This window comes from Pinus tabuliformis, chromosome 3_2, assembly GCF_031772625.1.
Source record: "Pinus tabuliformis cultivar Carrire ecotype Pingquan chromosome 3_2, CPIR1, whole genome shotgun sequence".
NCBI classification, from domain to species: domain Eukaryota; kingdom Viridiplantae; phylum Streptophyta; class Pinopsida; order Pinales; family Pinaceae; genus Pinus; species Pinus tabuliformis.
This window is the reverse complement of record NC_142302.1, coordinates 171,925,926-171,949,571: the sequence shown is the minus strand read 5'-3', so window position 1 is coordinate 171,949,571 and position 23,646 is coordinate 171,925,926. Positions and strand designations below refer to the sequence as shown.

General features: G+C 39.4%; 1 protein-coding gene across 12 annotated transcripts in view; it reads right to left on the bottom strand.

Moving 5' to 3' along the window:
• LOC149180341 (BRCA1-A complex subunit BRE-like protein) overlaps positions 1 to 23,646 on the bottom strand; it is a 359,353-nt gene that overhangs the window by 77,143 nt on the left and 258,564 nt on the right. For all 12 annotated transcript variants that reach the window (XM_089416041.1, XM_089416035.1, XM_089416036.1 and 9 more), the window contains one exon: positions 15,823 to 15,888. In XM_089416041.1, the coding sequence (XP_089272167.1) occupies positions 15,823 to 15,888 (66 nt within the window). The remainder of the gene's footprint in view (positions 1 to 15,822; positions 15,889 to 23,646) is intronic.

Here is a 23,646-nt window from a genome sequence, read left to right as displayed (position 1 = left end):
CACATAAAAATTTAATTTTTAAATGCTAAAGTGTAGGTCCTATTATGATTTAATTCCTTCGTAATCTCATAGTCACAAAAATGAAAAAAATTTAAACTTTTTAGATTTTTAAATGTTTTTAAAAAAATTTAAATTTTTTAGATTTTTAAATGTTTTTTAATTTTTGTTTAAATATGCATAGAGAAGTGTTATGCAACGCTCTATGAATATGAGGCTCAAACCCTAGGGTTTAAAAACATGCAAGAAACCTAACATTACAGAGAAACAACTGCATCAACAGACAACTGACAAAAGGAAAGGACATGCACATATCAGACTGGGGGGAGATCCCCTCCTATCGAAACGTAGCCGTTGGTGAATCAAGTGGGAAAGCCAACAAGCAAACAAGCTCCCAGGAAGTGGCAGACCCCAATAATGGCCTTGTCCTAGGAGCTAGATGGCAAGCCTGAAGTAGAGGGCAGTGCTTGCCATGTGCAATAGAGAAACCCAAATTCATAATACCCCTCAATGAACTGGAGAAATATCGTAGCTACATGAAGGATCACGCGAAATGCAAATTCATTGGTGTTTGGCCAACGGAGAAGGACCTGATCAAATGGATCCAACAGAAATGGCAACCAAAAGGACATGTAGAACTCAAGCTGGGAGCCAAAGGGTTTTTTATGGTAATCTTCTCAAACCTGCAAGATAAGGAAAGAGTTTTTGAAAATGGTCCATATTTTCATTATAATGCAGGATTGTTCATGAGATACTGGGAGGAATGCTATAATCCTAATAAAGAGAAATTCCTAGCAGCCCCTATCTGGGTGAGACTCTTTGGCCTCCCAATGGATTTTTGGGATCCAGAAATACTGGAAGGAATTAGAAACTCAATAGGACGATTTGTTAAAATCGCAGAAACCACACGAAGGGGCCGCTACACTTCATATGCCAGGATCTGCGTGTACATGAATATCTCAGAGCCCATCCCTAAATCAATAGAACTGGAATATCATGAAGAAATCTGGCAACAGACCTTGGACTATGAGCATATACCATTTTGATGCCGTCGATGCCATGAATATGGTCACTTATTCAAAGAATGCCCGTTGAACCAAGAAGTCCAGCCGGATTTAAAAGAAAAACAAATGAAACCCCCACAGGAGGCAGATGAGGGATTCAAAGAAGTCAAGAACAAAAGGAAGACCTCGAAAGAACAACAATACCCAGGAAACAACCAAAAGCAAATGAACAGCAAGAACAAATATGAGGTATTGCAGGAAGAAGAAGAAGGAATGGAAAACGAGACAAAAACAATGGACTAGCAGGGCAAAGAAAAGGAAAGCAGTCAGAGCAAAGCAAAAACAACCCCAAAGAGGAAAGCCCAAATGGATCCGACAGAAAAAGAAGAGCAGGAACAAATAGATCTCACTATAATGGAAGTAGATGTAGTTAGGGGAGAGGAGTTAAGCACGGAAGAGGAAGTTCTAAAAAGACTGTTAAATGAATGGAGGCATCTGGATGAAAGATTCATCCCAGAGGACCAAAAGAAACTATACAAGGAAACCTTCCAGCAATATAAGGCTAACCAAGGACAGAGACAAGTAGAGATAGCAGAGCAACTGGGCATGCAACAAGAAGAAAACTCACAAGAACAACAAAATAGAAGTAAAGCAGTTAAGAAAAGAGGGAGAAGAAATCTGCAAGAGTCAATCCAAATAATGGAAGAGATATTGGTAAACACTGGAAGGGTAGTACCACTCTTAGCGTTATTCCAATAACTAAATAAAGTTAACCAATGACAGTGCTATCATGGAATATAAGGGGCCTTAATAGCCGAGGAAAACAAAGATATCTACAAGAGTGATTAAGAAAGAAAAAGCCTCAAATATTTCTTCTCCAAGAAACAAAGATAATAGGTGAAAAACTAGAGGAGATTCTACGGAAAATGAAACCAATATATGAAGTAGTTAGACTGGATGCAAAAGGGAGTGCAGGGCGAATAGCCTTACTTTGGAACTCGACAGAGGTCATGGTAGACTACTGGATAGGAATGCCGCGAATTCTTACTGGCTGCTTCCAGAATATAGGGACTAAAGAATGGATCATAATCTCAGCAGTATATGGGCCGCATATCCCTGCAGAGAAAGAAAACTTTATACAAAGCATTAGGAAATTAAGCCAAATGCATGCAGAAAAGCTCTGGTTAATAGCAAGGGACTTTAATTTAATAAACTCTTTGGAGGAAAAAGAGGAGGGATCAGAAGAGAAGAACCTGAAATGAAGCAGTTCCGGGACCTGCAAGAAGAGCTCCACCTAGTAGATATCCCCACCAATAATGGAACTTATACCTGGAATAATCGAAGAGGAGGAAACCGTCAAATTGCGTCACAGCTAGATAGATTCCTGGCAACTGAGAATTTAATAAGTAGAGATGTTTATTATGAAGCGTCAATCCTGCCATGCATGGGATCTGACCACTGGCCAATTAGGCTAGAAGTAGATATGAAACAAGGGAAGAATAAGCGACCATTCCGGTTCAAAGCCTTCTGGTTGCGTGATCTGGCCTTCTTAGAAAAAACAAAGGAATGGTGGAGATCAAGCACAGAACAAGGGAGGAACAAAATACATACATTCCAGCTACACCTTAAAGAGCTCAAAGGCAAAATCAAAAAATGGAACAAAGAAGAATTCGGGAATATTCAACAAGATCAGGAATTGCTTCAGGCAAGGATGAAAAGGGTGCAACAACAAATAATAACAAATGGCCAATCAGAAACCCTAGTGGAGGAAGAAGGACAATTGCTGACTAGGATGGAGGAAAGGAGGCAGTTAAAAGAGATCTTGTGGAAACAAAAATCGAGATTCCAGTGGCTAAGCGAGGGATAAAGGAACACCAGATTCTTCCACAAAGCAATGATACAACACTGACAGTATAATAGAATATTTTCATTATTAGATTAGGGAGGAAATCGACTAATACAAACTAAAGAGATGGAGAAATTGCTAGTTCATCATTTCCAAGATATAATGACAGAACCAAATCCAGACAAAACAGAGGATATAGGTAAGATAACTAGGCATATCCCCCAGCTGGTCAGCAGAGATCAGAACCTAGCTCTAATGAGGATAATAACCATGGAAGAAGTGGAAGAGGTAGTCAAAGGATTAGCAAAGAATAAAGCTCCAAGACCGGATGGCTTTACTGCAGAATTCTTCCAGGCAACATGGCCTATTCTAGGAGAGGATATCCTAGAAGTAGTGGAGGAGTCTAGACCAATGTTTTAAAACTCTGACTCCGACTCTGACTCAACCGAGGGTTGACTCCAACTCGGTATCGACTCGGCTGGCTCGATTTCAATGACTCAGTCGTTGTAAAAAATACATTAAATATTTATTTTTTATAAAAAAACATAATTTTAAAGATTTTCATTCATGTTTCCAAACACACAGCATTAGAATATAGATAGAAGACAACATATGATCAAAGTAGGCTCATGAATATATCCATTATATCAAAATGGCACCCAGTGCATTGTCCAATACATACATGATGATGATATAGAGATCAAAACAAAAACACATAACCAAGGAGGCTAGAAATGGCCTCTACAACAAAAGTAAATTGTGACCAGTACTACTGGCTACTGCTAGAGGAGCCAAGATCATCTGGCTCAACCTCTGGATCAGAGTCAGACAGGCCAGCCCATGGCTCCTCCTCATCATCATCTCCAACTGCAACTGTAGAAGTGGTAGCACTAGCAGGCTGTGCAGTAGCTGCAAGCTGAGATAGACGAGATATGCGCTTCTGTCATGGCTGAGCAGAGGAAGCGCCTGCAACTGGAGGACTTGGGGTTGGCCCTGAGGCTGGTACAAGTGGATCAGGATCTGCATTCAACTGAACATTATGTTCGAGTGATGCCTCCACTTGTAAATCCAAATCAAGATCCTCATCAGAATCAAACTCTGTTGGATGACTCTCCACTACCCAATCTAATGTTGGATCAATGTCTTCCAACACAATGGGATCTGAATCAGGTCTTTTGTTCAGCAATTGGTTGCGTCTGAGCCGGAGGTTGTATTGGACATAGACTAGATCATTTAACCGTTTTTGCTCCAAACAGTCTCTCTTCTTCATGAGAATCCTCTCAAAGACAGACCAATTGAGCTCACACCCAGTAGCACTGCAAGTTTGACTCAAAATACGAATTGCAAACTTCTGCAATTCAGGACAATGGCAACCAAAAGCCTCCCACCATTGTGCTGCAAAAAACATAGGATCAACAAAATTACAAATTATATCCAACTTTCAAATTATAAACGATTTAACAAAATAAGTAATAAGAATTTGAAAATTGAAATTTTTGTTTACCTGGCTCATCTACTTCCCTTGCAATCTTTGCTAGGTTCTTCCCAAAGGTAATTGTGGCTTTGCTAAAGGTTGTGACCAGTCGGTGTATCTCCAGCTGATCACACTCCAATGGGATCATGCGATCAATGCAGTCAATCAATCCATCTCTAACCTCCCCCTTCAAAGCTCCTGCTGCCAAAGCTTTATAATGATATCGTCGGTTCAAAAAATACCCAGTTGCATGTATAAGGCAATGGAGTTGATTGTTCCATCTTTCATCAATGATTGCCCAAATGGGCCCATACTTAGCCACTTTATCCTTGTATGCCCTCTTTATTTGCTCCTTTGCTTGATCCATAGCCTCATAAATGAAGCCCATAGCCAATCTTTCCCCATCCACCAACCACAACACCTTAACCAGTGGCTCAACAACCTTCACAATCTCTGCTGCCTTTCTCCAAAATATTTCTTCATTAACTTTCTTTTTCAATTCTCTACCATCCTGTTTGTGAGACCACTGGCTTTGATTCCATTCTTCACTGGAAAATATCTTTTGCAAGTTTCTATGTTGTGAAAGCATAGATTGCAATGTCAAAAAATGAGTAGCAAATCTAGTGATGGCAGGCCTAATAATATCCCTGCCCCCTGTGTGTCTCCTCATAAGGCTCAAAATCCATGAATGATTGTAGATAAATTTTGTTATGCTTTTGGCATGATCTACAGTGTTTTTGACCCAATCTAATTTGCCAATATCCTCAAGCATGAGGTCTATGCAATGTGCAGCACATGGAGTCCAAAAGATGGTTATGTGTTTTTCCTCTAACAGTTTACCAGTAAGAACATAGTTAGAGGCATTATCTTTGATGACTTGAACAACATTAGCCACCCCCACCTCCTCAACAACCTCATCCAATAGCTGAAACAACAATTGTCCATCTTTTACCTTATCAGATGCATCAACTGATTTTAGAAACATGGTTACCTGTGGGCAGAAAATAAGAAATCTTATGATGGTACGGTTCCTTTGATCAGTTCATCCATCTGACATGATGATACATCATGTTCTTGCCCATGAGTCCTTGAAATCTTTCAAATACTCATTAATGGAGGCAATTTCTTTATGCAAACGATACCCCCTTATCTCATGCATAGTAGGGCCTTTGAAGCCTTTTCCAGCAGCATGTATGGCATCAAAAATAGGTTCATAATATGGTGAACAGGAAGAATTGAAGGGGATATCAGCATCATACCACCATCTACCTATGTAATCACAAGCAGTCTCCCTCAATTCTTTCTTCCAATGGTCATCTAAAGTGGGCTGCAAAGTTCTACTAACTTGAGGACCATGTGCATCTGATGGAGAGGAGGGTGTGACAGTGAAATAACTTTTGATATTCATATCACCCTTATTTTTCATTTTACTCTTACCCTTTTCTTGAATAGACTCTAAATAGGGAGGAACATATCAGAAGGGGTTGGATGCATCAGTACAAGGGATAGAGGAAGAACCCTCAAAATCAAAATGGGGGTTGGTAGCCAGCATTTTTTGTATACTCCTCTTCCTCCCAATTTTAGCCTCTAATTCTTTTTGCCTAGCCTTTTCTTCTTTAAACTTCTCAAAGTTGGCTAACAAATCCTTCCTAATCTCCCCAATTTCTGGTGATTCACATGGAGTAATTTGGCCTCTAATCCCTGCCAAGTGTTGTTTCAACCTATTAATGCCCCCAGGACCTTCCTTAATTTTTCTATGGCAAAATTTGCAATGCATTTGACTATCAACCATTTCAACATATGCCCAAGCAGCATCTTTCACTCTAGGTGCCATTTTTTCACTTGGAAATCAAAGGAAAAAATCTGAAAATGAAAACAAAAAAAATAGCATTGCTTCAATGTTCATTTCTTTCACAAAAAACACTCTTTTCAATTTCCAGATTTGCACAAAAAAATAAATAAGCAAAAACAGATTTTTACAAGTGAAAAAAAATACCTCTAGGCACAAACTGCCTCCTCAAGGTTGCTCCAACAAACCAACTCCTCAATGCTGCTCCAATGGCTGCCCAAGAAGCTCCTCACTCCTGCTACAATGCTTGCCCAAAACTCCTCACTGCTGCTCCAAAAACAAACTCCACAACTCCTCACAAACTCTCACTCAAATGCAATGAGATGGCTGTGAGGAAATGAGAGGGGTTGGGTGGGTTTTATAGGGTTTAGGAGAGGGGAATGGACCCCAAAGAACCCAAAGGCAGATTACAAATGGCTTTGGGGTCCCCAAAAAAAAAATTCCCAAAACAAAAAGCATTGAACTGACTTTTTTAGGCCGCTATCACCAAGTCGGCCGAGTCGTTAGCCAACTCGGTCGGCTGGCGGATCCGGTTCAAAGGCCAAGTCGACCCGGTGGGGGTATGACTCGGACCAACTTGGCCGAGTTGGTTTCGAACCGGTCGTTTATCAAAATAGAGGTCCAGACGAACAAAAAAGGAACACCCAAGTCTTAACTCAACCTTTTTAGCTCTTATTCCAAAACTTGGCCAATCCGAAGAGCCGCAAGGATTTAGACCCATAGCCTTATGCAATGTAATCTACAAAATCCTTTCAACCATCATGGTCAATCGCCTCAAACTGATCCTCCCAGCCCTAATTTCCCAAGAGCAAACTTGTTTCGTTAAAGGAAGGCAAATTGTGGACGAGATAGTAACAGCTCAAGAAGCAATACATTCCCTTAAGCACCTCAAAGCCAAAGGAATGATGATCAAATTAGATCTATCGAAAGCATACGATCGGTTAAGCTGGACCTACCTCCAAGGTATCCTGAAAGCCTTCGGCTTTGACCCTCGATGGATAAATTGAATTTATTCTTTGATATCGACTCCTGTATTTTCAATCCTCCTGAATGGAGCTCCAACAGAGGCATTCAACGCAACAAGGGGGCTCAAACAAGGAGATTCGATTTCCCCTTTCTTGTTCATATTAGCAGCTGAAGGTCTTGGAAGATATGTTAAAGCGAAGGTGCAAGTAGGACAATTTAAAGGCCTACGCATGTGGGGAAATGATTTGGCCTTAACACATCAACAGTTTGTTGATGACATTATGATGTTTTTCCAAGCAACCCTTAAGGAAGCCAGAGCCCTCCTCGCCATTTTGCAAGACTTCATGAATGCTTCAGGAACACAGATCAACAAAGAGAAGTCGGATATCTTCTTCTTCAACACAACAGCTCAATCCCAAACATTTCTGGCAAGAATAATGGGATTTTGTATAGGAACCTTCCCATCAAAATATCTGGGGATTCTGTTAAGCCTTCATCCGATCAGAGTGGAAAATTGGAAGGTACTCCTGGCAAAGATCCAAGGTCACCTACAGAATTGGACTTTCCGGACATTAAACATGGCGAGTAGAGTCATACTGCTTAAGGCAGTGCTGCAATCAATACCTATATACCAGCTCTCAAGCCTAGCAGTCCCTAAAACTATGTGTAACGAGATGACAAATATCTTCAAGAAATTCTTGTGGCCACAAACAGCAAAGAAATGGGCTTTATTATCTTGGAACTAGCTAATTAAACCAAACAAAGTAGGGGGGTTGGGCCTCCGAGACCCGTATACTCTGAACCAGGTCATGGGGGCTAAGTTATGGTGGAGATGGATACAAGGAGGAACAAATCTATGGCAAGAGATATAGGGTAGAAAATATGGGATGCCTAGGTCGACAGAAGGAAGATTGAGAATTCAAGAGAATATAAAGAGATCGGCAATCTGGAACCTTGTAGCAAAAAACAAGGAATTGATAAGAACACATAGTTTCTGGGAAATTAGAGGATGAGGTAAAGACAGGTTCTGGCAAGAGGCTTAGCAACAGAGAGAAAAATTATTCAGTAAGCCAGACCTAGTGGAAATATTCCTAACTACGAACAGCCCAGCAAACCAGATGGTGAGAAACTTCTGGGAAACGGAAACAAGAGCACAATGGAGAAAATGGAAGAGCAGACAACACTGGCCAAAAGCACCAGACTCTATATAGTGGGCAACTTACAACAAAGAAATGGACTCCAGAAGAATAGCAATTGCGGAAGGATCAGATATTATAAGGTGGGGATACAAAACAAAAGGGATGTTCACCATCAAAGAAAGATATTATCTGCAAGCAGAACACCAACAACAACAAGGGCAACCCATATGGGAACGCATATGGAAGGACAAACTGTGGCCAAAAGTAGCCTTCTTCCTATGGGTGGTACACCATGGTCGCGCCTTAACATGGGACCAACTACAGGTAAGAGGGACGCAGGGGCCATCGGTTTGCTGCACATGTGAAGGACAAAATGAAACGATGGAACACCTAATGAATGTCTGCAATTACAACAAGGTCCTATGGCAAAATCATGAATTACTCTTTGGCCACACGGACAGGGATCAATCAAGCACCAAAAAAGCAATGGAAAAATGGAGAAAGAAAATATACCAGAGTCCTATCTTGAATCGAGCCTGGAATATCTCCTTAGGATTCCTTCTGTGGGCAGTGTGGAAAGAGAGGAACCGGAGAATCTTCAAAGGGAAAAAAACAACAATGGAATTGTGGGAAATGACAGTTCAAAACATCCGAGAGACGATTCTAGCCGAGAAATGGTACCCAGATGATTGGGAAACCACACCACAAGAGAGACGAGTAATGGACAGGCTAAATCTGAATTCAAGAATGTTGATGTCAAACTCCTGGAAACAAAAACCTATACGCTGAGACTCCTTAGCCCACTTCATGTTTCCCCCGGAGCACTTTCTTAAACTAAACTTCGATGGTGCAGCCAAAGGAAATCCGGGAACAACAGGCTCAGGGGGAGTGTTCAGAGATCACCAAGGCAACACAATCCAGATGTTTGCAATGGATTGTGGAATAGCCAGCAACAACGAGGCAGAATTCTATGCACTGAAAAAAGGGTTAGAAATCACTCCCTCCTATGGTGATAGGGTAACAATGCCTTGCAAATGGAGAAGAATGTGGAAAATACGGAAAGAATGTCTGGTCTGTATTAAGAAAAGAATGTCTGGTTTGTCAGTTGAGGAAAGAAATGAAGAATTTCATAGGTTTAAGTATAATTTCCTGATTATTGTGTATAGATAGAGTGGATAGAATTCCTAGAAGGGTGGGGGGGGGGGGGGGGGGGGGGCAAATCGAACCCTGTAAGGGGCCTGCCTGGTCCTGGGTCAAAATTACACTGTCTGGTCTCATCGCTGAGGAAAGCCATGGCAAATTTAGTGTTTTCAATTATAACTGCTTGCTGGAGGGGTGCGGGGGAGAATTCGGGACCTGTGAGAAACCGGGAAGGAAAACCGAACTCGGGGAGAAAATGAGATTGCCAACCGCTAGAAATTGCGGAAGAAGCGAACAGAGGAAAGGCACTGAAACCTCTGCGAGCTATAGGAGAAGCTATTGCCCCCAGAACCACGGAGGGGGAAGGCAAGAAAGCCAAGTGTGGGGAGAGATAGTAAGGAGACGGGAGGGAAACTTATCTCTTGACGATAGGAAAATGACCTAGTGGGCTAGAAAAGGGTATACCCCAGACCATAAGGGCAATGCAAGACAGGAGGAAAAGCAACCAGGGAGGACTCCGGGTAGTTATGGCACTCGAAGGAAGTTGCTTCACCGAAATGTGAAGAGGGGGTCCGTCCAGGTGGCAGATTGGCAGAAAAGCCTTAACTCCCATGATGAGAGAAAGAAAGCCTCCAACCCATTTGACCATAAGCATGGAAGGGGATACCTGGGGAAGCCTTGGGGAATGGCCAAAAAATTTTTGGCCAAAAAATTTAATCAATTAACCTATGAGGGGATAAATTATTTTTCCAACCCTCAAGACACTTTACATCATGATTTTCATATTTTTTACATCATAAGGGGGAAAACTAATTTGTAATAGACCCTCATAGACTACCCATTTTTGCGACACAAATATAATCCAGTGGACCAAGCAATTTGTAGTAAAATAACCTAACAAAATAGTTAGGAATATTCTCAAATCACTTTTACATAGACTCGATCTAAAACACTAGGACTCGTCTAAGGTCCTAGCGACAAAATCCATTCCAACTTTGGGGTAAGACTAGAGGAAAACTCTGTCGACCATCCGAGAATGGATCAGTGAGACAAAAAACCTCCCAGAATGGAGACCATCACTAGAAAAGTAGGTATACCTAGGTCATTACATACATGACACGGATCTGCTGAAATTATTTACATTATACACATGTAGAAAGGGTTTACATAACATCTTGGAAGTGACGCTGATGATGATAGCTGGACGACACGGACGCATCGATCAAGTGATATCCCTTTTGTGAAAAAGGGGGTGTACTGCTATGGGTCGTTGACACGTAGTGGTCAACACATTGCATGAGATATGTTGCAAGAAATGAGATTCAGTTATTCGGCTATACAAATTTGGATTGGGTAGGCAGTGATGCAAATGGAAAATATACTGCAGGTGGTTGTTTTTGTTTTGGATCCACCATGGTTTCATGGATGAGCAAAAAACAAGAATCAATTGTATTGAGTATTGTTGAAGTTGAATATATAGCAACCAGTGAAGTTAGCTGAGAAGCAATTTAGCTCCAGAAGTTGCTTGGAGATTTGTTTGAAGGACCTTTGGAGTCTACAATCATATGTTGTGACAACAAAAGTTGCATAAAGCTAACAGAAAACCCAGTTTTCCATACAAGGATGAAGCACATTAATATCAAACATCACTACATTTGAAGCTTGGTGCAAGGTGGGGTTGTGAAGCTATAGTACATTTACTCCGACAAATAGGTAGGAGATATATTGACAAAGTCTCTTCCTAACAGGAAGCTTGAGTATTTGTGAGACAAGCTTGGGCTTGTGGATATCTCCTCCCTGGTTGGGAGGGAGTGAGGGACGACACCGTATTCTCCATGTGTTATGTACTATGGCCAGAACTAACAGTCGTAAGCCTAGCAAAGGCACTGGTAGGGAGAATGGTGGATTGGATAAGCATCTGGAACTGATATTCTTTGAGAATTTGTACTTTGACGGTTGACCTGCACTAACCATTGTAAGTCAACTACATTAATCCAAAATAAGAATAGTCCTAAGGACTGATATTTCCTAGTGTCAAGTATTGTGATTATGGATTAGGAAATAGTCCTGTGAGGACATGCCTAGTGAACACCTGAGTGGGGTATGTGCCTACAGAGGCAGTGATGTCCAAATTTATGCCTCCCAGCATTGTGCTCTGATCTAGTGGAGAGATAGAGCTTGTTAGTCAAGGTCTTGTTATTTTGACAATGTTGGGTATGATGATGTAAATCATCATTAATGCTTATCAATTTAGATCCTTTTTTATATGAATATTTCAACTTTAGGGTATCTTGTTGTGTCATTATGAATACCTCCCTAGTTAAGAGGGTGTTGAAAAATGTAACCAGTGTCGGTCATCATAATGTAATAAAATGTAATTTTTATCATTTATTATATTCATTATTATTATTATTGTATTTTGGTCAAAAACATGTTCTTCATGCTTATAGAGTCAAATAAGTCAAAAGAAAATTTATTACGAGTCAAAACACATGTATTTGTGTCAAGTCCCATTTGGAATTTTAAAAGAAAAAAGAAAACAAATTTTATTTTTGAGTCAAAGTGCTAACACAAGACCAAGTCGTCCCTCCTTGGACAAGTCAACCTAAGAGGCAGCTATTCGACCCTCTTGGACAGCTATATATACAAGTCAACTCAACCTCTTGGAAGTTCATTCATTCACTCACACATCACATGGATTTATGTGCCAAAGACAAGAAGAAAAAGGAGTTGAAGTCAAAGGAGAGAGAAAATTCAGGTTTTCTAGCTTGTTTCTATTCACACGTGCAAAGTTTTTGGGGCAACTCTGCGAAAACAATGAGTATTTTTGACAAGCTTGGGCTTGTGGATATCTCCTCCCTATTTGAGAGGGAGTGAGGATGGACACCATGTTCTCTATGTGTCATGGGCTATAGTCGGGACTAACCATCGTAAGTCTAGTACATGAACATGAGTAGGGAGAATGGTGGATTGGATAAGCATCAAGCACTGATATTCTTGAGATTTGTACTGTGACCAGGACTAACAACTGTAAGTCAAGTACATTGACTAACATAAGAATGGTCCAGAGGACCGACATTTCCTTGTGTCAAGAATTGTGACAATGGATTAGGAAATGGTCCTGTGAGGTCATATTTCAGTGAACCTAGGTGGAGTATGTTACTCGAAGAAGCGGTGTGTTGTCCTATTGAATGCCTCACAGTGTTGTGCTCTGATCTAGTGGAGAGAGAGAGCGTACTTGTCAAGGCCTTGGTAGTTTGGTAATGTTGGTTATGATGATGCTCATCATCTGGATCCTTTCTTATATGAATATTTCAACTTGAGATTATCTTGTTGAGTCATTATGAATACCTCCCTAGTTAAGAAGGAGTGTTGAAGTTGTAACTAGAGTCGGTCTTCATAATGTAAATTTATCATTGATGTATTTATTATATTTTTGTCAAACCATGTTTGTCATGCTTAAAGAGTCAAAAAGAATTTATTATGAGTCAAAAAAAAAATATTTGAGTCATGTCCCATTTAGACATTTGTAAGAAAAAAAAGATATTTTTATTTTGAGTCATAAGTCCACAAGATGACCAAGTCACCCTAAGCCCTCCAAGAGGCACCTATTCGACCCTCCTGGATAGCTATATATAAAGAAAAGTTTGACCTACTTGCGAGCTTATTCAAGTACACAGCAAGAAGTATTTTTTGAACCTAGTAAAGGAAGAGAAGGTAGAGCCAAGAGAGAAAGAGGAGAAGTCAAAGCCTAAAACAATATTCCATTGTTGATCAAATTTTTGACCTACAACAGCTCGCACATATGGACTGACTTTCTGTGGAAGAGGCCAAACTTTCTAAAGTAATTGTGGGACGGAAATTTTTATGTGTTTGGAGCAAATTTGACCAATGTTGACTTTGACTATTGGAGGAAACTTGGAGGGTTTGACTTGGAATCTTTGTGGCAGTTTGGTTTTCGTCTTCGTCTTGGATATCTCATTTTGATCTGATTCTATAAGAGAAGAGTTGTTGGATTTCCCCTTGTGGGTTTTTCCCTGGCTAGCAGCCTAATTTTGGTGTCTGTTGTCTCTTTGTGATCTCTATATTTTCCTGGAAGATTGAACATTTGTATAATTGTTTGACGAAGAAGACATAAGAAGTAATAAGAACACATCCAACATTCACAAGTAATTATCAAGAAAGAGAAATTAGGTGTTAGACTTCACTACACTTGGTTTCTCAACAATGTACAATGCTCTCCTTAAAATGCCCCGTAATTAGAACTCTTTGCAAGTGTTTTGTTTATTGACCAAATAATGTGTTGTTCTTAATATACCCATAATGTGTGATCAATTCATCTGTGAAAATGGACCACGAGACAATAGAATCATTTCTTTGTTCACAAATCCAAAAAATTGATCATGTTCTAAATACAAGGATGCAAGGGCTACCTTTTGTAAAGCTAGCACTTAGAATAGACCAGAGAATTGTTCCCTCTAGAATATCCATGTTATGGGATCTTTACCATCAAACTTTCTCATATCAATATTGGGAATTCAGTAGTGCATGGGTCCTAAGTTAAACCCCTGAAAATGCAAATCCGGGGTGATGAATGACCGTGATTCTAGGACTCAATCTTTGTGTTCTCCAACTGTGTTAAAATTCTTCCCATATGTGGCTGGGGTTCTATAATTTTGTTCTCCTTATTTTCATGATTTCCTTGGGTCATACAATCACTTTTATGGAATCTGTCATCTGGGGCATGTAAGAGCATGGCTTCCATAGAATTTTGTAATTGTTAGTAGTTACATATTTTGATCCATCAACTTTTTCATTTTATCTTAATCATCAATCTTTCAATCTATCCATTTTTCCATTTTATCTTTAATTTTTCATTTCAAGATTTCTTGCAAATGCATCAAAAACAACTTTTTTTAACACATTATTACCCATGTCATTAAATTGGTTCATCAATCGGAATACCTTGTGGCCTAAGTTTTCACATTCTTTACGAGCTATGGATGAGTTTTCTAGAGGTTTAGCAGATGTAGAAGTATTTGCACCACCTCTTGCCATGTTAGCCAAAATTAACATTTACCCAACTTATCCTCTATTTTCTCCTCACCACACCTTTCAAATCACCTCAAAAAGTTTTTCCAATAAAAAATTATGCAAGTTCCAATTTAACATCTTAAAACCATTATTTAAAGACTATTCTGCAAGCCAACCTTACACCTAATATAACTCTAAAATTTCTGCACCTCAGTCTGAAATTTCAGTCTATGTTAGCCTAATATGCCTTCTCTGCAATGCCACAGTTTTGACCAAATTCTGATGTGCCAGGAAAATGTTATGGTAACATTCCTATAACTCGTTGATTTTAACCTTTCCAGGAGAGAGTGTACAAACCACCATGTGTCCAATTTTAGATCTACTTTTGAAATTTTGACCTAAAATACTATGGTTTGTACTCTATTCATTACAACTAGTGGCACTCAATCTGGATTGTTCTAGAATTAAATATCACTGCTTTATCTAGAACACTAGTAGGACTAATCAAATCCTAACTTTCACAACATGTGACTTGAAAAGTACAGTGAACTAAAATCTGAATTTTTTAGTTCACTATGTCGAGTTTTTTTCAGTTTCTGTAAGGCTAGATGATCTAGATTTTGAAGATTTTTGAGGGCTGAGTGAAATTTTTGAGGGCGTATATAACCTAATCTACAAGGCTAATTTTGGACATTGCCTATTGTAATTCTATGTATTTAATATATAAAAGAATTCATTTATATTGATTTGTTGACCATGTTTATGATTGTAATTTTTCCTGTGATTTGCTATTTATAGAACTTAATATTTTCATTTTTTTTATTAGTTTCACAATCTTCAGTTTCCCTTTTTTTTCTAATATTTTGGGAGATAAGTTTCCTATGTCCTCCCTATTTCAAAAACCATGCCCATTTCCTGGTTCTGTGAAACTTAAGTGTAAACATTTATTGGAAGTTATCTCTATTTCACATCACTCAAGGTCCTCCTTACACTTGAGAACTACATATAATAGAACGTGAATTGAGTTTTCCACAAGGCATCCTCGGTATTTAAATTGGTGACTCTCTAGGTATTTATAATGTGTGGTTAGCGGGCATGTTTTATTGTAAAGGCTACAGTTCCACTAAAGATAAGACAAAATTTTACTACAAGGATCCAACCTTTTGATGTCCAAATATATTTTTATAAGCCCATTTTATATCAACAAAATTTGTATTCAATTGATAAAAGCCCTACCACTGTGAAGATTAATCAATTGATAACTTCACTGTGAAACTTGAGAACTCATCATAGCTACACTGTAGTAATAGAAAAGCAAATATGCTCTTCAAAAAAAATTATAAAATAAATAAATTGCACAAGAAAGTGACTACCTGAGAACTTTGGAATGTCAAAATTGGCTGTTTCTTAGGAAATTGGATTGGCAATGTGAAGTGTACCTATAAGAATGCCATTAATTAATACCATATACAAGGAAATTATGAGGAAGGACTTCCTACATTTCACAAAAACCATCTAAGACATGAAGATAAAGCATATCATATACATCACGAAAGTCTAAATCTATTAAAAAACACGGTGACAATCCCAAGGAGTTCTTATATACTAATTCATCACATGGACTCAAATGGTGTTATAATTGTTGCAAAATTCTTGTGCATTATTAATTTATTATGTGAACATATCACAATAGTAATCATTATTCGGTTTACATAGCTAATATATGTATGTGAAACACATTTTCTATGATTTTACTACTTTTTTCTATCCCATAATTCTAATATATTAAAGGCCGATGTGTATACCTAGTGAATAGAACACGGGATAGAAACTCATTATAGAGAAAGTTAACATTCATGCAGTCCTAAAGAACTAGAGGATTTGACAATTGAGTTTATCCAAAGGAAGAATATTAGAATAATTTTTCGATCCCCTTGCACTATCCAAAGTCACCTCAAATCTATTAAAGACCAAGTAAAAAAAAGACTTATCACATACCTTGCTCATAAAGAGTATAAGGTTGCTGTTATCAACAATCATGCATGATCCTGCCTTGGTAGAAGAGTCCAAGAAAACAAAGCATCATATCTACATTGAGGACACTATGATTTTAGCCAGGGTTGATGACTTCTCCAACAGACAAGTTAAGGAGGCTATGGAAATTGTGAAGACTAACAACTATTTCAAGAACGATTACGGCCTCAAGCTTAGTTAGACATGGCTTCCTATTCTTCAAAACCTATCAAATGGCTCCCCTAGGTAAGTCCTTGTTAGGTAAGTTTCCTTCTTTACGTAATATAATAACAAAAATTAGCTCCTATGAAAAAATTTGGTCTGTAGTTGGTAACATTTATGGCTGTTTTGTATTTTTCGTTACTCTTATTTCCATTTTTATTTTTTTCCCTTGTTTATGTGGTCAATTCTTCTCTTTTGTTGACCTATATTTGATTATTTTTGTGTTTAAGTTCTTTTGTATTCACTTGCTTTGTAGGAGGTTTGTTTTTCTTGTTGGATGCTTTGGTTAGTCTCTATTTTAGTTCATCGTTGGAATGTTATATGTTGGAAAATCAAAGTAATAATATTAGGGTTTGATTCTCCTTTCTTGATAATTACTTGTGAGTGTTTTGGCTTCTTTTACTTCTTTATTATCTTATCTTTCATCAAGCAATTACCATATTATGTGTGTATGAAGCAATGTTTTAAGACTCCGACTCCGACTCCGACTCCGAAACGGTAATGACTCAGCCGGCTCAATTTCAATGACTCGGTCGTTGTAAAAAATACATTAAATATTTATTTTTTTATAAAAAAAACATAATTTTAAAGATTTTCATTCATGTTTCCAAACACACAGCATTATAATATAGATGGAAGACAACATATGATCAAAGTAGGCTCATGAACCAATCCATTATATCAAAATGGTACCCAATGGCAATACATAGTCAACTATCATACATGATCGAAGACTCAAAACAAAAAACACATAACCAAGGAGGCTAGAAATGGCCTCTACAACAAAAGTAAACTGTGACGGTGACCAGACTCCAATACTAGTACTACAGTACTACTGGGCCACTGGCTAGTAGCTACTGTCAGAGGAGCCAAGATCACGTCGATCAATCTCTGGATCATCATCATCAGAGTCAGACAGGGGGCCCCATGGCTCCTCCTCATCATCATCATCCCCAACTGCAACTGTAGAAGTGGTACCACTAGCAGGCTGTGCAACTGCAGCAGATGCAAGCTGAGATAGAGTAGATATGCGGCTGTGCTTCTGTCGTGGCTGAGCAGAGGAAGCACCTACAACTGGAGTCCCTGCTGGCTGTGAGACTGACGCTGGTGGATTGGGATCTGCATTCAACTGAATAGGCTGAAGTTGAACAGCATGTTCAAGTTCAACTGATGTCTCCAGATCTAAATCTAAATCAAGATCCTCATCAGGATCAAACTCTGCTGGACAACTCTCCACTACCCAATCTGATGTTGGATCAATGTCTTCCAACACAATGGGATCTGAATCAGGTCTTTTGTTCAACAAATGGTTTCGTCTGAGCCGGAGGTTGTATTGGACAAAAACTAGATCATTTAACCGTTTTTGATCCAAACGGTTTCTCTTCTTTGTGTGAATCCTCTCAAAGACAGCCCAATTGCGCTCACACCCAGATACACTGCAAGTTTGACTCAAAATACAAATTGCAAACCTTTGCAATTCAGGACAATGGCCACCAAAGGCCTCCCACCATTGTGTTGCAAAAAACATAGGAGTGTAATGAGTTAGCTCAATAAAATTACAAATTATATCTAACTTTCAAGTTATAAACGATTTAACAAACTTTAAAAAGAAAAGTAAAACTATTAAGAATTTGAAAATTGAAATTTGTGTTTACCTGGCTCATCTGCTTCTCTTGCAATCTTTGCTAGGTTCTTCCCAAAGGTACTTGCTGCATTGCTGAAGATATTGGCCTGTCGGTGTATCTCCAGCTGATCAGACTCCAATGGGATCATGTGTTCAATGCAATCAACCAGTCCATCTCTGACCTCCCCCCTCAAAGCTCCTGACTCCTTAGCTTTATAATGATACCATGGGTTCAAAAAATACCCAGCTGCATGTATAGGGCGATGGAGTTGATTGTTCCATCTTTCATCAATGATTGCCCAAATGGGCCCATACTTTGCCGCTCTATCCTTGTATACCGTCTTTATTTGCTCCTTTGCTTGATCCATAGCCTCATAAATGAAGCCCATAGCCAACTTTTCCCCATCCACCAACCGCAACACCTTAACTAGTGGCTCAGCAAGCTTCACAATCTCTGCTGCCTTTCTCCAAAAAGTTTCTTCATGGACTTTCCTTTTCAATTCTTTGCCTTCTGGTTTGTTAGACCAATTGCTTTGATTCCATTCATCACTGGAAAACATCTTTTGCAAGTTTCTATGTTGGGGAAGCATAGATTGCAATGTCAAAAAATGTGTAGCAAATCTAGTGATGGCAGGCCTAAGAATATCCTTGCCCCCAGTGTGTTTCCTCATGAGGCTCAAAACCAATGTATGATTGTAGATAAATTTTGTTATGCTTTTGGCATGATCTATAGTGTTTTTGACCCAATCTAATTTTCCAATATCCTCAAGCATGAGGTCTATGCAATGTGCAGCGCATGGGGTCCAAAATATGGTCTTGTGTTTTTCCTCTAACAGTTTACCAGCAAGAACATAGTTAGAGGCATTATCTGTGATGATTTGAACAACATTAGCCACCCCCACCTCCTCAACGACCTGATCCAATAGCTGAAACAACAAGTGGCCATCTTTTATCTTATTAGATGCATCAACTGATTTTAAAAACATGGTTCCCTGTGGGCAGAAGACAAGAAAGTTTATGATGGTACGGTTTCTTTGATCAGTCCATCCATCTGACATGATGGTACACCCTGTTCTTGCCCATGAGTCCCTGAACTCTTGCAAATACTCATTAATGGATTGAATTTCTTTCTACAAACGAAACCCCCTTAGCTAATGCATAGTAGGGCCTTTGAAGCCTTTTCCAGCAGCATGTATGGCATCAAACATAGGCTCATAATATGGTGAACGAGCAGCATTAAAGGGGATATCGGCATCATACCACCATCTAGCTATGTAATCACAAGCAGTCTCCCTCAATTCTTTCTTCCAATGGTCATCTAAAGTGGGCTGCATTTGAGTTTTACTAACTTCAGGACCATGTGCATCTGATGGAGAGGAGGGAGTGAAATAACTTTTGATAGTCACATCACCCTTTTTCAAATTCATTCTACCCTTTCCCTTATCTTGAACAGAACCAAAAGAGGGAGGACCATATCGGAAAGGGTTGGATGCCTCAGTTTGAGGGATAGAGGAAGAACCCTCAAAATCATAGTGGGGGTTGGTAGCCATCATTTTTTGTATCACCCTCTTCCTCCCAATTTCAGCCTGTATGTCTTTTTGCCTAGCCTTATCTTCTTTAAATTTCTTAAAGCTGGCCAACAAATTCTTTCTAATCTCCCCAATTTCTGGTGAGGTACATGGGGTAATTTGGCGTCTAATCCCTGCCAAGTGTTGTTTCAGCGTATTAATGCCCCCAAGACCTTCCTTAATTTTCCTATGGCAAAATTTGCATTGCATTTGACTATCAACCATTTCAACATATGCCCAAGCAAGATCTCTTGCTCTAGGTGCCATTTTTTGACTAGGAAATGAAAGCAAACAATCTGAAAATGACAAAAAAAAAAAAAAAAACATTGATTCAATGTTCATTTATTTGACAAAAAACACTCTCTGAGCTTTCTAGATATGCACCTAAAATTTACTAAGCAAAAACAGATTTATTGAGGTGGAAAAAAATACCTCCAGGCACAAACTGCCTCCTCAAGCTTGCACCAAGAATCAGCTCCTCAATGCTGCTCCAAATGGCTGCCCAAGAAGCTCCTCACTCCAGCTACAATGGTCCTCCAAGACTCCTCACTGCTGCTCCAAAACAAGCTCAAGAACTGCTCACTAACTCTCAAAGAAGACTCTCACTCAAATGCATAAGACTGCTGTGAGTGAATGAGAGCACTTGGGTGTGTTAAATAGGGTTTGGGAGGGGGAAATGGACCCCAAAAATCATTTAGCATATTCAAATAGTTGTTTGGGGTCCAAACCAAACATAAAACAGTTAAAAAATACATTAAAAAAGGTATATTTGTTTGTTGTTTACGCGCCTGGGCCGTTCCTTTGTGACTCGGCCGAGTCATATCGGAAACGGCCGGGTTGGCCGAGTCATGGGTGACTCGGCCAACCGGACCGTTTCCTAGGCCGGGTCACTCTCCAAGCTTCTGAAACGAAACCGAAACGGTTGTTTCTTAAAACAGGGGTATGAAGATCACAAAACAAGAGACACAAGATATAGGCACATGCCAGGGTAAAACCCCCCTCGAGGAGAAAACCCAGTCAAGATAATTCTTCCTTTCAATAGTATTCTTTGAGACTCTTCACCCTAGACCAAGACCAAACTTTCCTCCACACCAAGTCAGCCTCCCAGATCTTTGACCCCTTCCATCAACTTCAACTAGGCAGCAGTTTCTGGCAACAACAAAACTTAGGAGACTTCGATCTCCCAATCTAGACCACAAAACGGAGAGAGAGAGAGAGAGACACCAAAATTTCGATTTTTCCTTTCTCCTTAGACTTCCCCAAACTCGCATTCACTTCGGCTTCCCGTCAACAGACTTCACACTCTTTCCTAGTGACAAGGAAACTTCACACTTTTTCCCAGCTACATGAGATTTCGAACTTGTGTGAGAGAATGATGCTCCAAATGAATTCGATGAGCTTATATTTATAGGCTCCATGAGAGGTCGAATAGTGTCCTTAGGCCAACATAGTGTGGAGGTTAAATAAATCATATTTGACTCAATACTTAACCTTTTTACATGATTCAAAAGCCCAGGAAGGGTCTCTTATAAAGTACAATTACTCTGTTGACTCAGAATAAATCCTAAAAGTCCTCAATGGGGACATTTACCTATGTGAAAATTCCTAGACTCGAAGGAACCCCTACTGCAGCAAATCTGAATCTACTTCACCTACTTGATTTTTAAATTACATTGATCAAGTTATTCTTCTGAATACTGAAGAAAATTACTTTTGCAGCCTACACTAATTAAATATTTGATCTCATGAAATAGAAAACAGAGCAAAGAACAAGATACATAGGACACACTTATTTTTGGACACAATAGTCCCTGAAAAAACCCAATGGGAGAAAACCGGTGCAGCAGCTCTGAGGGTTTTATTATTATGCAGGAGAAATATTTGAATACAAATCTAGGATGTTCATCTAGCAATCCTTTACAGAGAAAATACTGGTGGAAACCCTGAGTGAGTTTTACCTCACTACACTCGGCAGAATTTTGGCTGATCCGACACAAGACTAGCTAGCCCCGACTATTTTTGCACTGGCTCTCTGTGTCACCTTCTCTGCCCTTTGTGTCATCTCTTCCAACTGTTCCGGCAGTTCTAGATTCTGCATGACAGGCAGGTTTTCTACATCAGCTCTCCGAGCTACTACATTGCCTCTGCGTCAGCTCTCCCGGTTGTTCCGGCAATTTCTGACAGTTCCGACAGTTCCTGGAAATTTTGATTGTTCCGGCAGTTCTAGATTCTGCATGATGGGTAGCTTTTCTGCGTCATCTCTCACGTCTTTTGCGCTACCTCTCTGCAAGCTCTCTCCGCCTCTCTGTCAGTATTCTCTGGAAAGTCATTCTCCCAGATTCTCACCACCCCTCTGCTGCAAGATCTCCCCTATCGATTTTCCTCCTGAGAGATTCTCACCTCAGAAAATCAATTTCCTCAATCTCTCTGTGTGCGTTTTCAAATGAACCCCAAGCTTCTATTTTATACTTTTCCTGTTGAATCTTCAACGACCAAGATTAAGTCTCTAATCAATGGCTAAGATTAAAACATGACTTGATCTGCCTTCTAGATCATTCTCACCCATATTTTGATTAATACCCATTAATATTTTAATTTCCCTAAGTTTAGACTTAGGAACTCCATTAAAAATAATAATTATTTTAATAAAATACAATCCATGTGGAATTTCACCAAACAGATTCTGGGTTCTTTAGAACTCATGTGCATTAGCCTCTCCACCAATTTTCAAGGCTAGAGCACTCCCAATGCTACCAAAAACTAACAACCTAAAACATGGTGACCCAAGCATGAAACCCATGCTTTAATAAGTCACAATAATGATAATAAAAATTCTTTTCTTTATTCTTTTGACAAGTACATTACATGATGACTCAAGTACATTAATGAAGACTGAACATAGTTCATTTTCCCAACACTCCTCCTTAACTAGTGAGGTATTTATAATGTACAAATACAATGGAAGATCTCAAACCATATGAACCATGAAGATCAGGCACCGCAATGCCATGGACTAGATTCCTGACCAGAGCAATCTATCTAAGTGGTCTCTCAAGACTAGATTCCTGACCAGAGCAATCTATCTAAGTGGTCTCTCAACAATTTAGGCACCGCAATGCCATGGACTAGATTCCTGACCCCTATCCAAGTGGGACTAAGATGGACTCAAGCTTTCAACCTGTCTAGGTACCATCAGGCTTACTTGCATCAACCCAAAAATCCAAGTGTGTAGCCAAAACAAAGCTCAATAACCAACACCACCTTTCCAATTTCGGGACCCAGACATTAATACAAAGTGTCGGTCAGATGTCTTCCCAGGAAATGCTTCACTCACAAAGCCTCAACACCACTTAATCCTGCAGATCAAGGATAACCAATCTCTCCCAATCAAACTGATTGGTAACCAGCAATGTTATCAACACCTTCAAGAGATTCACCTGTACAAACACAACCCCAATCAATAATATTTTCACATGTACATAATCAAATACAAACCTCTAGGGCCTTCTAAACAACAGATGTTGCTTCTCAACTTTCCATAGTAGGACTATCAATCGAATCTTTGACAAAAGATTCCTCAATCATACATTTTTCTTCCTACTTCATATGCAACAACATATTCTTCAAACGGATCCTGCTTGCCTTCTTCCAGCAGCACCACAAAATGCATTCTCCAATTTCCTTCTCCTACTCATGGCCTTCACTAAAACTTACAGTTGTTAGTCCTGGTCTAGTGCATGACACATGAAGCAGAGAATCATATCTATCAC